Below are 22,978 nucleotides of genomic sequence, written 5' to 3'. Positions count from 1 at the left end.
TGTTACACAAAGATATTGTGTCTCGGAAAAGCCAACAAAACAAAACAAAACAACAAACAAACAAAAACGAAAAACAAAACAAAACCCACCCAAACCCTGTACCCTCCAAGGCCCCTAGAGAAAGGGAAGTCAGCATGTAGGTAACCTCTATTTGGAGGCAGCAGTGAAGTATCAATCTTGTCTCTCAGCCTTGTCTCGCTGTCTTTTCTGGCCTTTGCTGGGATCACCATGATGGCCCTGTGCCTTAGCTGCTTCCCCTCCAGCTTCCACTAGGTGGTGCTGGTTTTCACCCTCTGCCTCCCAAAGCCATTGCAGGGATGCTTCCCATTGCATTACAGTTACATTTCCAGGTTAGTTATTCTGTGGGTTATCTTGTGATGTCCTTGAACCTTAGAATCAACTAGCCTGGGCTCATAGGAGCTCACAGAGTCTGAACCGACAACTCAGGAGCCTAAATGGGACTGACCTAGGCCTTCTGCATATATGGGATAGGTGTGTAGCTTGGTCTTCCTGTGGGTCTCCTAGCAGTATGAACAAACACTCTCTCTAATTCTTTTTGCTGACTTTTGGGACCCTATTACCCATACTGGGTCACCTTGCCCAGCCTTAAAACTAGGAGAGGTGCTTAGTCTTAATGCAATTTGATACACCATGTTTTGTTGATATCCATGAGAGCCCTGCCATTTTTTTGAATAGAAACCGAGAAAGAGTGGGTTAGGGGGAGGGGATGGCAGGGGATTGTTCTGATATGAGGTGTGAGGAGGGACCACGAATCCCATGGCAGGGGACAAGCATTCCATCAAGCAGAACTTATATGGGAAGGAAGTTTATTGGGGAAGGGAGAACTGTGTGTGTGTGTGTGTGTGTGTGTGTGTGTGTGTGTGTGTGTGTGTGTGTGAGAGAGAGAGAGAGAGAGAGAGAGAGAGAGAGAGAGAGTCCTGACTCCTCAGAGAAATTCTGAAAGAGGGAGGGATTGATTGTAGCATGTCTCTTAAGGGGACCTTTGCACCTGTGTACAGAGTCAGGGCACTGCCTACCATGCATGCAGGGGTGACCACTCTGCCTCTGACATGTCCCCAAGGGGTGGACAGCCAAGTTTGCATTTGCCTTGATGATAACGGGGTGAAGAACTGGGTGGAAAGGAGGAGGGGGAACTGTGGTCAGGATGTAAAATAACTAGCTTTTAAAACTGCATCCCCACTGAACACAATCGCCTCTGGACTAAACGCTTTTCAGCATCCTCAGCCCTGTAGTGACAGTCGTCCTGGGTGACCAGGTCACTGGGCAACTGAGCCGTTCTTTAGCACAAAGTCAGGCTATCCAGGTGGGATAGTATCTGCTTGTGTATGTGAAGGTTGAGATCCTCATTTCTCTCTCTCTCCGCTGAATCTGCAGCTGGGTTCTAAAACCCCAAACTCCACCCCGACTCCATTCAGGCGTGTATTAATGCTCCATTTCATCCAGTCCTCTGATCAGCGGGTCTCCATCATGGCAGCCCCACAGCTTTCGTGGACATTTTCATGGCTCTGCATCTCACTGTGGTGTCCTCTGACTGTTGAGTAAAGTCATACAGATGAAAGAGGGAAGAATGAGAACAGGAAAGGCTACAGAAAATATAACATTAAAAAGGGAAGTGTGCTCCCGAGTGTCTACTGTCTGAATATGGATCTTGGCTTGAGTCTTGACTGGTTCCTGAACTGTAGTATGAAAGCCATTACCTCTCAACATCTGGAAAGAAATCACAGGCCACCTCCCCACTATCAACCTTTATCAAGTATAAGGTAATGATTTGATTTTTTAAAAAATGAGATCTTTAGTTTTTAGGAAATTATTCTCAAATTCCAACCATACAGTTAAGAAAGTGAGTTCCCGGCAGTTGTATGAAGATCCAGTGTCACCTGCTGTCCTTCTCTGAGAGGCTGAACAGAGATGGCCATCAAACCCCAAGGACATGTTTGGAGTGATGCCCGTTGTAATAAAAGGTCAGTTAGTCCCTGTGATTCATTCAGCTTTGGGTACATTTTCCTTCTGCCTGGAGCTATGCCAGATTAGAGGCAGGAGCTTTTGCCCTGATGGTAGACTTTGACTCCAAGTACTTTAGGAGCCAAAAGGGGAACGAGGGAGTCTGCCATGGAAGATGTTGAGGGCTTCTGAGAAGAATGCATGGTGGTTCCAGGTGCAGAACAGGGCTAGAGGCAGAAGAAGCCATGAGAGCAGATAGCCAGGTGCCAGACAGCTGAATGCAGCCACACCACTATCTGCATCCAAGACCCCAGGATGAGGGCTGTGCCGAGGTAGAGGAGGAAGAAATGTTCTGTTGAGAGAGTGAGTGGACAGAGCAGGGTCATTTAGGGGGTGATCTATGGAGGGCCCACAATCTGTCATGGCAGATCTTTGTTGCTCCAAGCTCACAGAGAAGTCCCATTCAAAATGTTGTGGACTGAGAGAGGCTTGGGATGCTAAGCTAAGGTTGTTCCTTTGTGTGGGTCAGGAAGCAGGGTAGAACTGTGGGCAGTATCCTACAGGTGGTATTCTATTGTGTGGGTCTGACCTTGCTCAGGAAGTTGGGGCTTTCGGTTTCGGTTGCTGTGTATTTGCTGTGTATTAAGCAGCAGAAAGATGAAGCTGCTCCTTATTGGGATACTGTTGCACAGCTAGTAAGCAGATACACAGGGAAGATTCCAGTTCAACCAGGAGAAGATTTTTCTGGTAAGTTGGGGACCTCTTAATCTACCCTACCTGCTCCTCCTCCCAGAAGCTCTTGCAGAGAAAAAAAAATGATCTAGGTCAGACATCAGCCCAGAACCCAGTGTAGACTTGCAGTCATGGCGGGCTCTGGTTGTCCCTCTCTGTCACAAGCACAAGAAAGGGTGGAAATCCTCAGATGAGATCACCAAGGTTCCCAGAGCCTTGATGAAGTGCCAGTCTGTCTGAGACCTGGAAAACAGGCTCCCAGGGCAGGTGGTTATTGTGGGGCCTCACTCCTTTGGAAATGGAGGAAATGAAGGGCGTAGAGAAAGGCGGGCAGACAACCCAGAGCCCACTGGTTCATGTGTTCTGTGCACCCTGAGGTTGGCCCTGGGTAATTACTGCTGACAAGACCAGATTCCACAAATGTTGTCTGACTTGGGGGCTTCAAGGTGCCCAGGAGTTGTGCCACACTCTGTGTCTCTGAGCATATGTTTGTGCCAAAGCTCTGGGGGAATGGAGGTGCCTTGTTGAGGATTCTGTGAAGCAGGATGAGCAGGTGGGAGACAGGCCTGCCTCCCCTGGGCCTCCCCAGCCTCTGCCCAGTTTGTGAGGGGTGGAGAAGGAAGACAGGCTGTCCTGTGTGTTTGGGTGGGCAGGACACAGTGTGGGGCATGGAGGGACAAGTTACACAATCACATATTCATCACTTTGAGCTCTGTCAACACAAGGTCAACGTCCAGACCACAGGTGGGGGTAGAGGAGATTATCTCTGTGTCTGTAAAATCAGAAAGTCCTAGAAACTTCATTATTATTTTTTTAATCCACACTTTCTCCTTGAATGGGGCTGTGTCGTCAGAAGTTAGTGGCTAAATATCCGATGAATGTCTCCAGATTCCAGACAGCAGCAGTCTGGTCACATGGAATGAGGCTGCCCTGTTTGGTTTGGGCACTACATGGGACTGGGTGACATTTCTTGTGAGGGACAGACTCACAGCCCTATAGCCCTAGAAGCTGCTTAGAGGGCCAGTGAGGTACAGTAAAGGAAATAGGGGAGAGAATGGAATGAAGGGAGGGAATTCAGTAGGCAGGAGACCCTCTGTCATGCATGGGCTTGAACGTGACCTGGGAGCTAATTAAAGATTCTCAGGTTCTAGCTGTCCTGAGCCCCTGTCTCTTTGCCCTAGCAAAGGCTCCTCAGCCAAAGGGAATCGAGACTTGCTGAGAGCCTATATCTGCCCCACTTGGAGAGTTTGTGCACAGCAAGGGAGTAGAGGCTCCCAGCCTGGGCTTCCAGCTGACCACCAGAATGGATGGATTGGGACCACCTACATTTCCTCCTGGCTCCCATCCAGAGGATGTGGATGCTAAGAGGCTCTTTGTGTAGCAGATTAGCGCATGGGGGAGGTGGTGGTCTAAAGGAAGCATGAAGGAGAGCTGACCTTTCCATTCTCTTTTCCTTTCATTTATTTTGTGATACTAGGTGTGAGCTCCAGGACCTGTGCCCGCTGATACCTTCTCACTGGGCTGTGCCACAAGCACAGAGTGACACAGAAACAGGAAAATCAGAGTGTCATGTGGGAGGTGATGGGTGCTCTGAATATGTTTTAATGCCATTGGTTAATAAAGTAGCTGCTTTCAGCCAATGATTTAACAGAATATAGCCAGGCTGGAAAAGATAAATAGAGACAGAGTAGGTGGAGTTAGGGAAATGCCATGTAGCCCCACCGGAGACGGAGGGAGGGGACGGAATTTTACCCAGTAAGCCACAGCCACGTGGCAATACACAGATTAGTGGAGATGGGTTAGTTTAGGATAAAAGAGTTAGCCCAGAAATACGCTTAAGCTATTGGCCAAATAGTATTGCAATGAATATAATTTCTGTGTGATTGTTTCGGTTCTGGACAGCCGGGAACAAACAAGCGGCCTCCCTGAACAATTTCACCCAAGTGTAGGTCACCCCAAATGCCAGTCTTTCTTCCTAGCAGCCTCTGGCATCCTGTCGCCTATGAAACAGGACACATGAGGTAGGGACAGCAGTGATCTTGTCATATGGTGCCTTTAGCAAGAACCCGTATCATCAGCTCCCTTGTGCCTAGGTGCTCACAACTGGATCAATCTGTCACTTGTTACCAACTGCAAGCCTGGAAACTCATGGCTAGAAGAAACGAAGGCCAGAAGGAAGAAAAGACTGAGGAAGCATGGCTTTCATTCTGGGTGGCCAGGCATCTGTGGCCTTCATGGCCACTGTCCTGCTGAGGGACATTAAGACCAGTAGCTGCACATGGATTGGCCTGGGAATGACCAGGACAGCTGTAGATAGGGGAACGAAAGGAAGCTGTGGGCTTCCTGGTAGGGAGGCCTTGCCACTGCCTGGCCTCACACCTTCCTTTCCACATGTCAGAAGCAGCTGCCTGTGTAGTCAGTGTTCTGCACAGTTCAATGACTCCTGCCATCCAGTCAGCCTGTAGTGGTTATTCTTGGTGATGACGAAGGCTCACCATGGAGATCGACAGCTGGACCAGGGAGATAGGAAGAATCCGACATAGGATCGGGGCTTTGCATGGGAAGTTTGAAGGAGAGTCTAGATATGTTCTGTAGCAAGTGAGGAGCAGTTGTGTCCAATGCATCTGTGGAAACCCTGTCTGTGGACAAAGAGCAGGAGGTAAAGTGTAAAGAATAACACTCATTCTTTCTTCCCACCACAAGGGGCCTGGGTGTATTTGAGACTCTAAGCAGCTAACTGTGCAAATATGACTTACCAAGATAGATGTTTCTCTAGCACACAATAGGAGTCTGGGAAGGCTCAGAAGATGGCCCAGGCACCAGCTTTTTGTTTCTGACAGAACCTTCTTGATGCAATGTAATAATGTGTCATCACATAATGGAGTGCAAATGTGCAGATTCAGGGTTCTTTCCTCTCTTTGCAGAGCCATAAGCCCTAGCGTGGCAGCCCAGACCCATGCTCCAGACTTCCTCATTTAATGTTGACCATCGCCATTGTTGCACACAGTTCCCATGCCAGGTGCCCGCACATTACTCCTCATCTCCAGAAGGGACTCAGTCCCTTCCTATGGCCATGTCTCCAGATGACCTCCTGCTCCATGGACCTAGCAGGGCCGGAAGCCTCTGCTCTGGCTAGGGTGATGGAAGAGTAGGGAAGGCCCAAGGGTCCTTAAGTAGCAGGGCAGGGACAGTCACTTTCTGACTCTGCTATCACAGTGAGAAGGTATAAATGGAGACTGTGCTTTCGTCTCCTGGCAGCCCAGACACAAATAATCACACAGAATCTATATTAATTACAGCACTGTTTGGCCAACAGCTCAGGCATATTCCTAGCTAGCTCTTACATCTTAAATTAACCCATTTCTATTATTTTATAATAGAGGCTTGTGGTTCATTACCTTACATCTTGCTTCTTAGACAGTGTCTACCTTTTTTCTCCCTGCATTCAGCTTAGTTTTCCCGCCTAGCTATATTCTGCCCTGCCATAGGCTAAAGCAGCTTCTTTTTTAACCAATGGCAATAAAACATATTAAAGCATACAGAGGGGAATCCCACATCAGAGAACCATGAGACAGCAGCCTCCACTGAAACTGTCCCCACTCCATCCTACAGTTTGTTTTTCTCTTCCGTTTGGCCCAGACTCACAGAGAGCTGTGCATAAAAACTGAGAGAGACCCCACACCTGTCTTCAGGGACCCTGTAACCCTCATGGCCTCCAAAGGTATGGATTCCTCTTCTCTGACTGTTTCCTGAGTGTGGCCTAGAACCTTGGACCTCCACACTGAGAGCTTGTTGAGTTGAAGATAAAAAGAAAGCTTCCAAAATGTGCCAAGAGGAGACTCCTCTACCTGGGTATAAGGAGTTCTCTTTCTTGGCCCTGTCTTGGGAAACATGCTCAGATTCCCCTCCTCCCTCCCTTGCCTCTCAAGAGGTGTTAGGAGAAGTGGAGGAGAGCAGGTCATATGGCTTAGTGACAACTTCCAAGGTCTGAGGAGACTCCAAGCTCCCCACCACACAGGAAAATGCTTGTGTGTGATATTGTTCACACCAGGTTTCCCAAACTTGGCAGCTCCTGCGAATGAGTCCTTCATCTCCTATGAAAACTCACTACAGGAACAAGGGTTCCCGTTGCTGTCATTAAACACTGTGACCAAAGTAACCACGGATGAAGGGGTTTATTTCACTCCCACTTTCCACACCACAGTTCATCAGCAAAGACCATCAATGTCAGGAACTCAAGGAGATAAGGAACCTAAGACAGAAGCTGGTGCAGAGGCCACAGAGAAACGGCCCTCACTGGCTTGCTCTTGTTAGTTGTGGATCTGTAGAATAGCCAAGTGGCAGAGTCAACACAAGGCTGTCTCGAAATCTCCTCTGCCAATAAAATTTATCCATAAAAACTGTCACGGTCAGGCCTATCCCAGCATAACTCTAGCCTTAGTGCCATCTGCCATTTTAGTTCCCTTTCCATAGCTGTGCTAAGATACCATGACTAACGCAACTTATAGAAGACAGTATTTAATGAGGGCTTGCAGTTTCAGAGGATGAGCCCTTGACCATCATTGCAGCAAGTAGGAATGTGCTGGAGACATAGCTGAGAGCTTTTATCTTATTGACAAGCATGAGGCGAAAAGGGGCTGGGGAGCTGAGAGTAGAGTGGGCCTTTGAAACCTCAAAGTCCATTCCCAGTAATATATCTCCTCCAACAAAGCCACCATTCCCAAAAACATACACCAATGGGGGACCAAACATCCCAATTAATGAGCCTATGGGGGTCATTCTCATTCAAACCACCACAGCTAGCCTCACTTTTCCTAATTCAATTAGTTCTGACATTGTTAATTTATGATTCACAACAGCAAATTTACAGTTAGGAAGTAGCAATGAAAATAATTTTATGCTGAGGTGAGTCAGCACAACTTGAGGAACCATACAAAATGGTCACAAGATTAGGAAAGTTGAGGACCACCGAGATAGATAGATAGATAGATAGATAGATAGATAGACAGACAGACAGACAGACAGACAGATAGAAGATATTATTCACATAGTCGTGTCTATTCTTTTTGTTACCAGTACTACACTCCCATGGATTAGGGACATATATTATTTATGACATCATCTAATCCTCATTTCTTCTCTTTCTTAAAGGCCCACCTCTAAAACTGTTCGCATCCAGAAGGCTTTTTATATGTGAATTGAAGGCACAACACATTCCCTACATTGCTGACTCCATTCATGCCCCCAGTGGCAGAAGATGAATACTCTGGCTGTTAAATGCCATATACTCTTTGCCATTTAGGCTCTTCCATGTTGTCCTCTAACCTCATTCTTTTTCTTCCCAAGTATTAAGGAAACCCTTCATCCAGGAAGTCACTAAGTATCTGCAGGACTCAGCAAGCAGAAGAGACCTGCAGTTCCTGTTGGCCAAAGAAGAAGCCTGGAAGGTGTTTGTGGCAGAGGCTGAATTGTCCAGGTCATCTCCACAGGACCCCCGCAGAATGTCTCCCATTTTACTCTGATCCCACATCCTAGTGCTCACCTACAGAGTTCCCACTGTATTTTTTGATATTTGGTGATGATGGCATAGACCTTGAGTGGAGCCATCTTTATCATGTGCCTGTCACTAATGTGTATCTTAACATGACTTCACACACTGACACCTATGGACTAAGAACCATTGAGTGTCTGTGGTCACCCTGTAGAATGTAGAGAGTCTGTGGTTTCTTGTAGAATGCAGAGTCCTTCACATAGTAAAACTCTTTCCCATTGGTTCTACAACGTAATTCTGTGATTTGAACGAGATAGATCTTGGAGAACCCATCTTACAGAGAACAAGCCATCTTTCTGATGCTCTGGCCTCTTCTGTTACAGAGATGAGGAAGCTGCACTGCGTAAGGCTCTGAGGCAGCTCCTAGAGCTCCCAGTCGTGGAGGACAAAGAACGGCTTCAAAAAGAACTGCAGGACAGGAAGAGGTTTGCGGAAGAATTTCCTCAGTTGAAAAAGAAGATAGAGGGAAACATCAGGAAGCTCCGAGCTCTGGCTGACCATCTTGACCAGGTGCACAAGGGCTGCACCATCTCCCACGTGGTGACCAACTCCACTAGCGTTGCCTCTGGAGTCCTGGGCATCCTGGGTCTAGCTCTGGCACCTGTGACAGCAGGGGGAAGTCTGCTGCTCTCAGCCACTGGGGTGGGGCTGGGGACAGCGGCTACTGTGGCCGGTACTGCCACTGTAATTGTGGAAGAAACAAACAAGTGGTCAGATGAAGCCAAAGCCAAGCGCCTGTTGTCAGACACCATGGATACTATGAAGAAGGTTCTTATCCTGGAAAAGATTGCTCTCACACTTTCTAAAAGGTTCTATGGTATCTTCAAACAATTGCAAACCTTGGGACAAACCATCCGTGCCATTAGGGTAGCCATAGCCAACCCTCACTTAGTGGCAGATGCCAAGCTCCTCATGACTGCTAGAAGAATCTCTGCCCAACAAGCTAGTCAGGTGAAGAATATCTTTAAAGGCACTGCTCTGGCAATGACCAAAAAGGCCCGAATCAGAGGGGCAGCCACTGCAGGTTTCTTCCTCGCAGTCGATGTGTATGACCTTGTAAGAGAATCAATGCATTTACAGGGTGGAGCAAAGTCAGAGTCAGCCAAAGAACTGCGGGCGCTGGCTCGGGAGCTAGAGGAGAAGGTGAGAGAGATTGCCAAGATCCACAAGACCCTCCAGGTTTCTTAGTGACAGCCTCCCCTGAGCAACCCAGAGGTCAGCTGAGATGACGTAGACCGGTTAGAGGCACTGAGGCATTTTGCTGGAGGAAGAATGAGGTAGTTAGTCTTCACTGTCATCTCGACACAACCTAGAATCCTGTGGGAAGACAGTCTCGAGGATTGTCTAGCTCAAGTTGTCATGCTTGGGAGAGATTTTTCTTTATGACTCTAAATTCCTTCACTATGTGCAGCACTGTTCTCTAGGTATGGTTCTGAACTGTATAAGGAAAAGCAGGCTGTGCACCAGTAAACATGCATGCAGGAGCTCACTTCTCATTGCGCTGGACTGTGGATGCATTGTGACTAGTTGCTTTGACTTTCTGCTTTGACTCCCTCAATGATGGACGATAGCCTAGAACTGTGAGCTGAATAAAAGCTTTCTCCTCTCAGTTGCTTTTCTGTTGGGTGTTTATCACAGCAACAGCAATGAAAGTTGGGAAAGCAGAGAGTGTGGGAGTGAGTCTATAGAACTGAGCATTGAGGAGTTTGTATTTCTGTGGCTCACTGTATGGTTAATATAGATGGCTAGAGAGGCAAAAAAAGGGTGTGACAGCATCCTGAACTGAGCGACCAGAGAGGACTAGAGATTGTGGGAATGGGTCTAACGACACATAGTGGTTAGTGGGTATGAAGAGAGAGGGGTGTGCAGGAGCAAGTAATGGGAAGGTCAGGGAAACAGAAGAGCTGGGAGTAGGAGGCTCCAAGCCTCCCTCCCCACAGGACAGTGTGTTGTGAGCCACAGCCCTTTCTGTCCAGCATCAGCTGAACCAACTCCCTCTCTGTCCATCTGGTACCTTCCATATGATGACAGAGGTGCTGAGGATGGTGACGGTGACAGCACTGGGAATAGAACTCTTGACAAGGGGCCAGCCCAAAAAGGGGACAGGGTGGCAGGAAGGACCAATGAAATTAAAACCAATCTCCATGTGTCAAGCTGGGTCAGTAGGTGATTTGGAGAGAGAGGGGAAGCGATGTTTAAGTAAGAGATCAAGCAAGTTGGGGTGGATATATTGACTAGTTTGGGATCCTGAGACTTAGCCTATGAGCCTCGGCCCCTCTCAACGATGGAAGGGAAGGTAGGCAAGATGATGTCTAATATCAACTGGCTCTGCCCACATCTTTAACCTACAGTTAAATAAATATTGCTGACCGTTGGGGAAAACTATAATATGAAACAACCAACCAAGAGAAGGAGACATGCAACCAAACATGCAGAAAGTGTCAGCCTGTCCTAATTGTAATCTTTACTGTTTTTTAATTTTTAAAGATTAAGTTTATTTGGAGAAAGTCAAAAATATTTCAACTGAAAGAGGGGATTGTACATTTCAAGGTGTCTCCTAAGTAATGTCTACAGATTACAAATCATTTTCACAGAAGATACCTTTGTACAAATGTTTCATGTATTCTGAAGCTAAAGTCAACCCCTGTCTTATTTTGACTAGGAGAGTGAGTCAGAACCACCTTCTCTTGGATGCAATTATTTGAAGAAAAGTAGACAGAGGGCAAATTGTCTTTTATTGTCCACAACCACATTCAACATTGGTCTTTCTCTAAAAGAGCACTTTCTAGCTACTGGTCATCAACTGGATAAGTGTCTGCTATGCCCACTGCACAGCACACTAAACCAACACTCTGGCAAAGCAGGCTTAAAGCTTGCATGAAAGACCATGATGTCATTTGTCTGACTTCCCATAGCAGGAAAACCTGCCATCTCTGGAGTTGATGCCTATAACAGTGCACATCAAAGCACACAGATCAAGCTACTGTCTTGCCAATAAAAGAAAGACCTTCAACTGCTCTTTCTATTATTCTCTAGTCTAGAAGGAAGTCAGGAAACCACCCTCATAAACAGGAAACCACACACTGTAGGTCACATGATAGACCTGAGCACCAGCATGGGATTCCAGTAAATGAAACTTGTATGTGGTAGAGTATCCGCCAGAGAAGATAACTCAGACACGGGTTTAAGCCAATAGAAAGTCTTTATGAGCTGGCCAGTGACTACAGGGGTGTTCAGAATCCCAGTATAGCATTGAGCCTTTCTCAGGGGGAGCTTTTAAGCACAAAATCCTTATCCGAGGCTGACATGCTTCAGTTAACAAGAACAGTTAGCCAGGAGCAGAACTACAGAAGTAAAAAAGCAAGGTTAGTACACTTAGAGACTTTCTCAGAAGCATGGACTTTGATGGGTTAAGTCTTTGTTTCCGTTTTGTGGTGCTGTCTACATGCTAAGTTTTACAGCCTGAATGGTGCTCCCATCATGGAGTCAGTTGTGCTAAGGTTTGGAGGCCTACTAAGAGCTGGGGCCCTTTTTCAGTAGAAACCTGAAAACACCCAAATCAAGGTTGAAGGACTGCAACTCAGATCTCCCTATTTATACACCCCTATTCACCACCCCAGTCCATCAGCTGAAATGCCCTGACCTGCAGGGGTGAAGGCAGCAGGAAAAGGCAGACAGGAGCAGGAACCAAAGATAACAAAGAGATGGTTCCCTTGAGAAAAGCAGTGACTCCTGAGCCCACACCTTCTGGTCTTCTGGTGACTGAGATGAAATGTCTCTGATTTCCAACCTCGCCTTCTTTCTCTCTCTCTCTCTTCCTTTCTCTCTCTCTTCCTCCCTCCCTCCCTCCCTCCCTCCCTCCCTCCCTCCCTCCCTCCCTCCCTCCCTCCTTCCCTGAGACCCTCTCTCCTGAGTGCTTCTGCTGGTGAGGGGCAACACCAGTTCTCCCTAGTGTTGCAGAGGGGTGGGGACAATTTTGGACAACCCTATCCTCTGGACCTTCAATAGTATCAGGAGCTAGTGACATCAACACAGACCATGGCTACAACAGGGCCGCGAACCCAGACAAGCGCCCTGGATGGCAATCAAGTCAGCACCTCAGCCTGCCCCCTCTTCAGATATGCTTCAGATATGCTTGTGTCTGTGGGAAGTGAGGAGATGGAGGAGATGAACCATTATCATCCTCTCTCTCTCTCTCTCTCTCTCTCTCTCTCTCTCTTTCCCTCTCCCTCCCTCATCATGCCACTCCATACATTTGCTCACCATAATGATGCCCAACTGCCCAGCAGAGTAAGGCACCAGGCAAACCTGTGTTTTCTCTTAGGAGCCCAGGGCAGACAGCCCCGGGCATGCGTATGAGCCTCCTTGTCCTGCTCAGTCTGTCACAGCACTGGGCAGGACCTTGCTTTCTCCTCCTCTAATTCTCCTAAGTCAAAGCATTGCAAATGTTTCTTTTCTTTAATTTTTAAATATCTATTTCTTATTTATATTTCATGTGTGTGGGTGTTTAGCCTGCATGTCTGTGACTGCCCTGTATGCATGTCTGATCTGAGGAGGTCAGAAGAGGGTGCTGGATTCTCTAAAATTGAAAGTAATGATGGTTGTAAGCTGTCCTCTGGGTGCTGGAAATTGAACCCTGGTCATTAACAAGAACGGCAATGTTGAATCACAGCCTTGTGAGTCTCTTAACATCTGAGCAATCTCTCCAGACCCCTTTGGCTATCATTTTTCCCAAAGAAGTTTGGGTTTGAGATGTCCCTCAACCCAAGGCTGGATAAAGAAAATGTGCTCTATTTACACAATGGAGTACAACTCAGATATTAGAAAACATGATGTCATGAAATTTCCAGACAAATGGATGGAATGAGAAAAAAAATCATCCTAAGCAAGATAATCCAGAACCAGAAGGAGAAAAATGTTACGTACTCACTTGTAAGTGGATAGTAGCTATTAAGTAAAGGATAATCATGCACAATCCACAGACCTAGAGAGGTTAAGTAACAAGGGGGGGCTAAAGAGAGATGCATGGATCCCCTAGGAAGGGAAAATAATAGATTTGTGCGTTGATTTGGGGGCAGGTGAGGATGGGAGCAGGGAGGAACAGATGGGGGATGGAGGAGTGGAGAGAGACAGTGGAGAGAGATGACTGGATTAGGTGGACATTTAAGGGGCAGAATGGAAAACTTGTGCAGTAGAAATGTCCTATAATCTATCAGGTCAACCCTAGCGAGGACTTCTAGCAATGGAGGATATGCAGCTGAGCTGGCCATCATCTGTAACCAGTCAGGCTCCCAGTGGTGGGACTGGGACCCCAATCCAACCACAAAACCTTTGACCCTGCTGACAAGAGGCACTGGGGCAATGGTGACTCAGAGTCTGTGGGTGTGGCCAACCAATGACCTGTCTAACTTGAGACCCAAGTCACAAGAGGGAGCCCGTGCCCAACATTGCCTGGAAGGCCAGGAACTGGAAGCTACTGGGCTCACAGACCTAAAGTAGAACCAAACAGGACTGAGAAAAAAAAATGTCAGTGAGCTGATTCCTAATTGTTCTGCTCTACTCACAGGCCCAGTCTAGCTCAGTTGTCATCAGAGAGATTTTTCTCCAGCAGCTGATGGGAGTAGATACAGAAACCCACAGCCAAACATTAGACGGAGCTCCTGGAACTCTGAAGAAGATATAGAGGAAAGACTGTAGGAGCCAGAGGGGTAAAGGACACCAGGAGAACACAGCCCCAGAATGAACTAAGCAGGGCTCCCAGGGGTTCACAGAGACAAAAGCGGCAATAACAGAGACTGCCTGGGTCTGCTCTAGGACTCTGCAAACATGCTGTGGTTGTTTAACTTGGTGTTTTGTTTTTCTGGGCTCCCAACAGTGGGAGAGGGAGTGTGTTTGATTCTTTTGCCTGCTTACGGGACTCTTTTCTCCAAGTAGGTTGTTTCCAGCCTTGATATCAGGGTTTACGCGAAGTCTTACTGCATCTTGTTATGCCATGTTTGGTTGATATCCCTGGGAAGCCTGCGCTTTTCTGAAGGGAAATGGAGGAGCAGTAGATCTCGGGGAGAGGGAAACTGGGGCGAGGAACTGGCAGAAGGGGAGGGAGGAGAGGCTGTGATCAGGATGTATTGTATGAGAGAGAAATAAAGTTTTGAAAGAAAAGAATTAGATTGTTGAAGATGTGGTAATATACACTTACGGCCCACCATAAGCACTGTGGTGTGTGTGTGTGTGTGTGTGTGTGTGTGTGTGTGTGTGTGTGTGTGTCGGCAACATCTCCGGCATCCAGATCTCTTCATCTGTGGGCTGACACTGCTCTCCACAACCTCTGGAACCACCATGGGCTTCTCCCCTGTGGGCTCTCCTTTCCCCATCGTTCTCATGAAGGAGACATGCAGCATCTGTCCTTCTGTGTCCAGCTTATTTCGTCTACACTAATACTGCCAGGCTTCATCGTGTTGTGTGTGGGACAGAATTTCCTGCCAATTAAATGCTGAGAGTCCACTCTACGCTGTCACACTCTCAATCAATTCAGCTCACAGTGGACATCCAGGCTGTGTCTTTGGCAGTGATCGATCAAGTTGCTACGAATGTGGGAGAACAAGCATTTCCCTGTGCGTCTGTTTTCATTGTTGCTTCTGTGCATTTGCTCAGAGGGGGATTGGCTGGGTAATGAGGCATTTCTGTATCTGGGGTGACCCTCTACCCTTGTTGCAGAAGCCAGGTGTGATGGATTTCAAGACTTAGCTATGACATAACAGTGACAGCTGCCAACTCTCCAATGTCTTCTGACTCAGGGTATAGGTGGGGAGACCAGATGGTACCTTTAAAATTTGCTACAGATGGGATCCAGAGAGGTGAGTGAGTGGCCGTGCCACCAGACAGTCCCCGGGGAACTGAGTACAGGCCCCCTCCAATTCCCTAAGCTTTTCTGGCCAGCAAGCAGGGTGTTTCCCCGCTGCTGGCTTTCTTTACCACATTCCAACCTACCTCCAAGCCCACCTTTTAATCTGTGGGGTGCTTGGATGTCCCAGCACAACCTGCTTCAGGGTAGAGGGGATCTGACAGCCTGTTCCAGTGCTGTGGAAACCTAAGAGAGGGCAGACAAAGAAAAACTCCCAAGTACACAGTCAGGCAAAGCAAAGATTAAACCAAGACACCTCATTTGAAGGAAGAGATGGGCAGGCGCCAATGCAAGAATTCCTCCAACAACCTGAAAAGCAAAATGATAACACCAGAATCCAGTGAACATGCATCAGGAAGACTTGAACACCCTAATCCAAAAAAAGTAGAAGAATTTGACTTTAAACGTACCTTATGAAAATGATGGAGACCCTTAAACAGTAAGTGGAAAAACTCCCTTAAAGAAATTAATAAATCCCTCAAAGATACTAAAAAAAACCAAGAAAAAGCAATCAAACAGGTAAAGGAAACAGCTCAAGACTTGAAGACCGAAATGGAGGTAATGAAGAACACACAAACCGAGGGATGGCTAGATACAGAAAATCTGGGTAAATGAACAGGAACTACAGAGACAAGTATAACCAACAGAATACAAGAGATGGAAGAAAGAATCTCAGGTGCTGAAGATACAATAGAGGAAATAGACTCATTGATCAAAGAAAACAGCAAATCCAACAAAATCTTAACACAAAATATCCAGAAAATCTAGGACACCATGAAAAGATGAAACCTAAGAATAATAGGGGTAGAAGAAGGAGAAGAATTCCAGCTCAAAGGCCCAGAAAATATATTCAACAAAATCATAGAAGAAAACTTTCCCAAGCTAAAGAAGGATATTCCTATGAAGGTACAAGATGCATACAGAACACCAAATAGACTGGATCAAAAAAAAATTCCCTCGCCATATACTAACCAAAACACAAAACTTACAGAATAAAAAAAGAATATTAAGAGCTGCAAAGGAAAAAGGTCAAGTAACAAATAAAGGGAAACCTATCAGAATTACACCTGACTTCTCAATGGAAACCATGAAAGCCAGAAGGTCATGGATAGATGTGCTACAGAAAACTAAGAGACCATGGATGCAAGACCAGACTACTATACCCAGCAAAGCTTTCTTTCACCATCAAAGGAGAAAGCAAGATATTTCAGGACAAAAACAGATTTAAACAATACATATCCACAAACCCAGCCTTACAGAAAGTACTAGAAGGAAAACCTCACCCAAGGAAGCCAACAACACCCACAATACCACAGACATCTGACAACCATTCACCAATACAACTCAAAGAAGGGAAACACACAAATACTGCCTCCAAAAAAATAACCAGAGTTAACAACCACTGGTCATTAATATCGCTTAATATCAATGGACTCAATTCACCTATAAAAAGGCACAGGTTAAGAGAATGAATACAAAGACAGGATCCAACATTCTGCTGTTTACAAGAAACACACCTCAAACTCAAAGACACACATTACCTAAGAGTGAAGGATTGGGAAAAGGTTTTTCCAATCAAACGGACCTATGAAACAAGTGAGTGTGGCTATCCTAATATTTAATTACATTGATTTCAAACTAAAATCAATCAGAAGAGATGGAGAAGGACACTTTATACTCATAACAGGAACAATTCATCAAGATGAAGTCTCAATCCTGAATATCTATGCCCCTAATATAAAAGCACCCACATATGTAAAAGAAATATTACTAGAACCCAAAGCACACATCAAACATCAAACACTAATAGTAGAAGATTTCAACACTCCTATCTCACCAATGGACAGGTCAACCAGACAGAAACTTAACAGAAAAATAAGAGAACTAACAGATGTAATGAATCAAATGGACTTAACAGACATCTATTGAAGATTTCACCCAAACAGGAAAGAATTTACCTTGTTCTCAGCATCTCATGGAACCTTCTGGAAAATTGATCACATACTCAGTAACAAAGCAAACATCCACAGATAAAAAAAATTGGAGTAACCACCTGTGTCTTCTTGGATCACCTTGGGGTAAAGTTAGAATTTAACAACAATTTCATCCCCAGCAAGCCTAAAACTTATAAAAACTGAACAGTCAACTACTGAACCACCCCTGGGTCAGGGAAGAAATAAAGAAAGAAATTAAAGTCTTCCTTGAATTCAACAAAAATGAAGACACAACATACCCAAACCCATGGGACACTATGAAAGCAGTGCTGAAAGGAAAGTTCATAGCACTAAGTGCCCACATAAAGAAAATAAAGCTCACATTAGACACTTAACAGCACACCTGAAAGCTCTAGAAAAAAAAAGAAGCAGACGTACCCAGGAGGAGTAGAAGACTGGATATTAATCAAACTGAGGGCTGAAATCAACAAAATAGAAACACAGAAAACATTCCAAAGAATCAATGAAACAAAGAGCTGGTTCTTTGAGAAAATCAACAAGATTGACAAACCCCTATCCAAACTAATCAAAAGGCAGAGAGAGAACACTCAAATTAACAAGACCAGAAATGTAAAGGGGGATATAACAACAGACACTGAGGAAATTCAGAGAATCATTAGGTCTTATTACAAAAGCCTGTATGCCACAAAATTGGAAAATGTAAAAGAAATGGACATTTTTTTAGATAAATACCATGTACCCAAATTAAATCAAGACCAGGTGAAAAATTTAAATAGACCTATAAGTTTTGAGGAAATAGAAGTTGTCATCAAAAACCTTCAAACCAAAATAAAATTCCAGGACCAGATGGTTTTAGTGCAGAATTCTACCAGAACTTCCAAGAAGAGCTAATACCTACACCCTAAATGTGGTCCACATAACAGAAACAGAAGACTCATTGCCAAACTCTTTTTATGAAGCTACAGTTACCCTGATACCAAAACCAAACAAAGACTCAAACAAGAAAGACAATTACAGGCCAATCTAACTCATGAACATAGATGCAAAAATTCTCAATAAAATACTGGCAAGCCGAATCAAAGAACACATAAAAAAAATCATCCATTATAATCAAGTAGGCTTCATCCCAGAGATGCAGGGCTGCTTCAACATACGAAAATCTATCAATGCAAGATAATCATCAGTGTGGCTATAGAACAAGGCCAGTTCAGGCACCCTTTCCTCTGCTGCCCAAGGAACAAGCTGGGGACATCTCCTTGGACACCTGGGAACCCCTCTAGAGTCCAGACTCTTGCCAATCCTAAAATGGCTCCCGTAATTAAGATATATACTTCCCTGCTCCCATATCCCCCCTCCATCCCAACCATCCCATTCCCTCAAGCTCTCCCCATCCTCTCTTTCTCCCTTCTCTCCCCCATCTCCCCTTATCCCCACCTCACCCCCACCCCTGTGCTCCCAACGCCTGCCCGACAGTTTTCTCAATTTCCAATATCCAGGATAATAACAATGTTTTTCTTTGGGTTCATCTTCTTATTTAGCGTCTCTAGGATCACGAATTATAGGCTCTATGTCCTTTATTTATGGCTAGAATCCACTTATGAGTGAGTACATACCATATTCCTCTTTCTGGGTCTGGGTTACCTCACTCAGGATGGTGTTTTCTATTTCCATCCATTTGCATGCAAAATTCAAGATGTCATTGTTTTTTACTGCTGAGTAGTACTTAAAGTGTATGTGTGCCACACCTTCTTAATCCATTGATTAAGGCACCTAGGTTGTTTCCAGGTTCTGGCTATTACAAATAGTGCTGCTATGAACATAGTTGAACAAATGCTTTTGTAGTATGATCGGACATCTCTTGGGTATATTCCCAAGAGTGGAATGGCTGGGTCCTGTGGTAGGTTGACTCCCAGTTTCCTGAGAAACCGCCACACTGATTTCCAAAGTGGTTGCACAAGTTTGCATTCCCACCAGCAATGAATGAGTGTTCCCCTTACTCCACATCCTCTCCAGCACAGGCTATCATTGGTGGTTTTGATTTTAACCATTCTGACAGGTGAAAGATGGTAGAACCTTCATCTGGTGATGGATGGAGATAGAGACAGAGACCCACATTGGAGCACTGGACTGAGGTCCCACGGTCCTAATGAGGAGCAGAAGGAGGGAGAACATGAGCAAGGAAGTCAGGACCACGAGGGGTACGTTCACCCACTAAGATGGTGGGACAGATCTAATGGGAGATCACCAAGACCAGTTTGAATGGGTCTGATGGAGCATGTGATCAAACCGGACTCTTTGAATGTGGCTGACGGTGGAGGCTGACTGAGAAGCCAAGGACAATGGTGCTGGGCTTTGATTCTACTGCATGGATGGGCTCTGTGGGAGCCTTGTCAGTTTGGATGTCACCTTCCTGGACCTGGGGGGATTTAGGAGGACCTTGGACTTCCCATAGTGTAGGGAACCCTGACTGCTCTTTGGCCTGGAGAGGAAGGGAGTGGGGATGTGGGTGGAGGGGAGGGGAGGGAAGTGGGAGGAGGGGAGGAGATGGAAATTTTTAATAATAATAATAATAATAATAATTTTAAAAATCATATTTATAAAGTAAAGTAAAATTTTAAATGAAAAAAGAAAATCTATCAATGCAATCCATCATATAAATAAACTGAAAGAAAATAAAACCGCATATGATCATTTCAGTAGATGCTGAAAAAGCATTTGACAAAAATAACACCCCTTTATGATAAAGGTATTAGAGAGATTAGGGATACAAAGATCATATCTAAATATAATAAAAGCAATATACAGCAAGCTGACAGCCAACATCAAATTAAATAGAGAGAAACTCAAAGCTATTCCACTAAAATCAGGAACAAGACAAGGCTGTCCACTCTCTCCATATCTCTTCAATATAGTGCTTGAAGTTCTAGCAATAGCAATAAGACAACATAAGGAGATCAAGGGGATTAGAATTGGAAAGGAAGAAGTCAAACTTTCGTTATTGGCAGATGATATGATAGTGTACATAAGTGACCCCAAAAACTATCAGAGAACTCCCACAGCTAATAAATACCTTCAGTGATGTGGCAGGATACAAGATGAACTAAAAAAATCAGTAGCCCTCCTATACACAAAGGATAAAGAAGCAGAGAGGGAAATCGAAGAAACATCAAGATAGCCACAAACAGCATAAAGTATCTTGGGGTAACACTAATCAAGGAAGTGAAAGATCTATTTGACAAGAACTTTAAGCCTTTGAAGAAAGAAATTGAAGAGGATACCAGAAAATGGAAGGATCTCCCATGCTCTTGGATTGGTAGGATCAACATAGTAAAAATGGCGATTCTACCAAAGGCAATCTATAGATTCAATGCAATCCCCAACAAAATTCTTCACAGACCTTGAGAGAACAATAATCAACTTTATATAGAAAAACAAAAAACTGAGGATAGCCAAAACATTCCTATACAATAAAGGAACTTCCGAAGGCATTACCATCCCTGACTTCAAACTATATTAAAGAGCCAAAATTGGTTGCCTCAACATTGCTAACAAGATTTCGTGTGGTTGCTCAGGTAGTCAATTGTCTCTGTCATCTGTTGCACATTTTGGAAGTTTCTTGTTTGTGCTTCCTGGTTGCTTTAGTAATATTACTTCCCTTCTCAGATCTTTGATGGGGTTAAAGATTAGATAATTGTAGCTACCTTCTACATTATTTAGACTTCCTAAAGTAGAATGTTTAGTAAAATTTTTGTTATATGTTCCTCGCCTAATATTATTTGCTTCTTATAATTTTATATGATCTATTCCCATTGTATATAGTTGTATTTGGTTTCTGAATCTGCCTTATTTAGACAAAAGGGGGAGATGTTGGGGCAGCTGGCCCAATCCCTGCGTTCAGGGGCGTGGCTGCCCCAGGGGAGAAAGGTACCTTTAAAAAGAACCGGGTTGGGGATAGACGCCCTGTTTCCACCCCCACCCCCACCCCCCGCTTGACTCTCTGCTTCGCTGGAGCTTTGGCTTTGTAAGTGTGTCCCTCTTTCTCCTTTTATTAAAACTGATTTATTCTAAAAGGACTATTTTTGGTTATTTCAAATCTCCCACATCACTGAACTGAACAGAGAATTCTCAACAGAAGTTCAAATGGCCAAAAGATACTTAAGTACATGTTCAAATTCCTTAGCTATCAGGGAAATGCAAACTTGAAGGGGAGGATGGGGAGAGCTTGGGGGATTGGGATGCTTGGGATATAGGAAGGGTGGATATGGGAGCAGGGAAGCATATATCCTAATTAAGGGAGCCATCTTAGGGTTGTTAAGAGATTTGACTCTAGAGATGTTCCCAGGTATCCAGAGAGATGCCCCCAGCTAGTTCCATGGGCAGCTGAGAAGAGGGAGTCGGAAAAGGCCAGATCCTATAGCCATACTGATGAATATCTTGCATATCACCATAGAACCTTCACCTGGCGATGGATGGAGATAGAGACAGAGCCCCACATTGGAGCACCGGACTGAGCTCCCAAGGTCCTGATGAGGAACAGAAGGAGGGAGAACATGAAAAAGAAAGTCAGGACCGTGAGGGAACCTCCAGCTGGCGACAGATGGGGAAGGTGACTGAGCCCCACATTGGAGCACTGGACTGAGCTCCCAAGGCCCAAATGAGGAGCAGAAGGAGGGAGAACATAAGCAAGGAAGTCTGGACTGCAAGGGGTGCTCCCATCCACTGAGATGGTGGGGCTGATCTAATCGGAGCTTACCAAGGCCAGCTGGACTGGGACTGAATAAGCATGGGATAAAGCCGGACTCCCTGAACATGGCAGACAATGAGGGCTGCTGAGAAGCAAAGGACAATGACACTGGATTTGGATCCTACTACGCATACTGGCTTTGGGGGGCCTAGCCTATTTGGATGCTCACCTTCCTGGACCTGGATGGAGGGGGAGGAGCTTGAACTTCCCACAGGGCAGGGAACCCTTACTGCTCTTTGGACAGGAGATGAGGGGGAGTTGAGGGGGAGGGGGTAAATGGGAGGCGGGGAGAGTCGGAAATTTTTAATAAAAAAAAAACAACTTTGAGATACCATCTTACACCTGTCAGAATGGCTAAAATTAAAAACACCAATGATAACCTATGCTGGAGAGGATGTGGAGTAAGGGGAACACTCATTCATTGCTGGTGGGAATGCAAACTTGTGCAACCACTTTGGAAATCAGTGTGGTGGTTTCTCAGGAAACTGGGAGTCAACCTACCTCAGGATCCAGCAATTCCACTCTTGGGAATATACCCAAGAGATGTCCGATCATACTACAAAAGCATTTGTTCAACTATGTTCATAGCAGCACTATTTGTAATAGCCAGAACCTGGAAACAACCTAGATACCCCTCAATGAAAGAATAGATAAAGAAAGTGTGGCACATATACACATTAGAGTAGTAATAAGCAATAAAAAAACAGTTACATCTTGAATTTTGAATGCAAATGGATGGAAATAGAAAACACTATCCTGAGTGAGGTAACCCAGACCCAAAAAGAGGAATATGGTATGTACTCATTCACTAATGATTCTAGCCATAAAAAAAGGACATTGAGCCTTGAGTTCGCTATCCTAGAGAAGCTAAGTAATAAGGTGAATCCAAAGAAAAACATATATAGATCCTTCTGGATATTGGAAGCAGACAAGATTGTCAGGCAAAGGTTGGGAACATGGGTTGGGGTCGGGGGGACGGGAGAGGGGTAGAGAGAAAGGAGAAGGGAGAAGGGGAGGGTTGGGGAAAGCTTGTGGAAGTGGGATGGTTGAGATGGAGGAAGGACGGATATGGGAGCAGGGAAGAAGATATCTTAATTAAGGGAGCCATTTTGGGGTTAGCAAGAGGCTTGACT

At 45.3% G+C, this 22,978-nt stretch overlaps 1 protein-coding gene across 6 annotated transcripts; it reads left to right on the top strand.

The window, feature by feature from the left end:
- The first annotated feature begins 2,111 nt into the window (after positions 1–2,111).
- Positions 2,112–9,854, top strand: LOC119823883 (apolipoprotein L3-like). Of its 6 annotated transcripts, none has more exons than XM_038343990.2 (5): positions 2,153–2,325; positions 2,655–2,709; positions 6,334–6,415; positions 8,041–8,170; positions 8,569–9,854. In XM_038343990.2, the coding sequence occupies exons 3-5, from the start codon at positions 6,403–6,405 to the stop codon at positions 9,431–9,433; spliced, it is 1,008 nt and encodes a 335-aa protein (XP_038199918.1). In that variant the 5' UTR covers positions 2,153–2,325; positions 2,655–2,709; positions 6,334–6,402; the 3' UTR covers positions 9,434–9,854. The 6 variants fall into 6 exon arrangements, with proteins under 6 accessions (XP_038199915.1, XP_038199918.1, XP_038199920.1 ...); XM_038343991.1 differs by having other exon boundaries at positions 2,229–2,294; XM_038343987.1 differs by lacking the exon at positions 6,334–6,415 and having other exon boundaries at positions 2,112–2,294.
- The last annotated feature ends 13,124 nt before the right edge of the window (positions 9,855–22,978 follow it).

This window comes from Arvicola amphibius, chromosome 9 (assembly GCF_903992535.2).
Source record: "Arvicola amphibius chromosome 9, mArvAmp1.2, whole genome shotgun sequence".
NCBI lineage: Eukaryota > Metazoa > Chordata > Mammalia > Rodentia > Cricetidae > Arvicola > Arvicola amphibius.
This window is presented reverse-complemented; position numbering and strand designations above follow the sequence as displayed.

Bases quoted from the DNA above. Each gene is read 5' to 3' on its own strand.
- LOC119823883 (XM_038343987.1), top strand. From the start codon at position 2,241: ATGCAGCCACACCACTATCTGCATCCAAGACCCCAGGATGAGGGCTGT. The intron at 2,710-8,040 runs GTAAGTTGGGGA...TTTCTTCCCAAG, and splicing joins ACCAGGAGAAGATTTTTCTG to TATTAAGGAAACCCTTCATC. The intron at 8,171-8,568 runs GTCATCTCCACA...CTTCTGTTACAG, and splicing joins GCAGAGGCTGAATTGTCCAG to AGATGAGGAAGCTGCACTGC.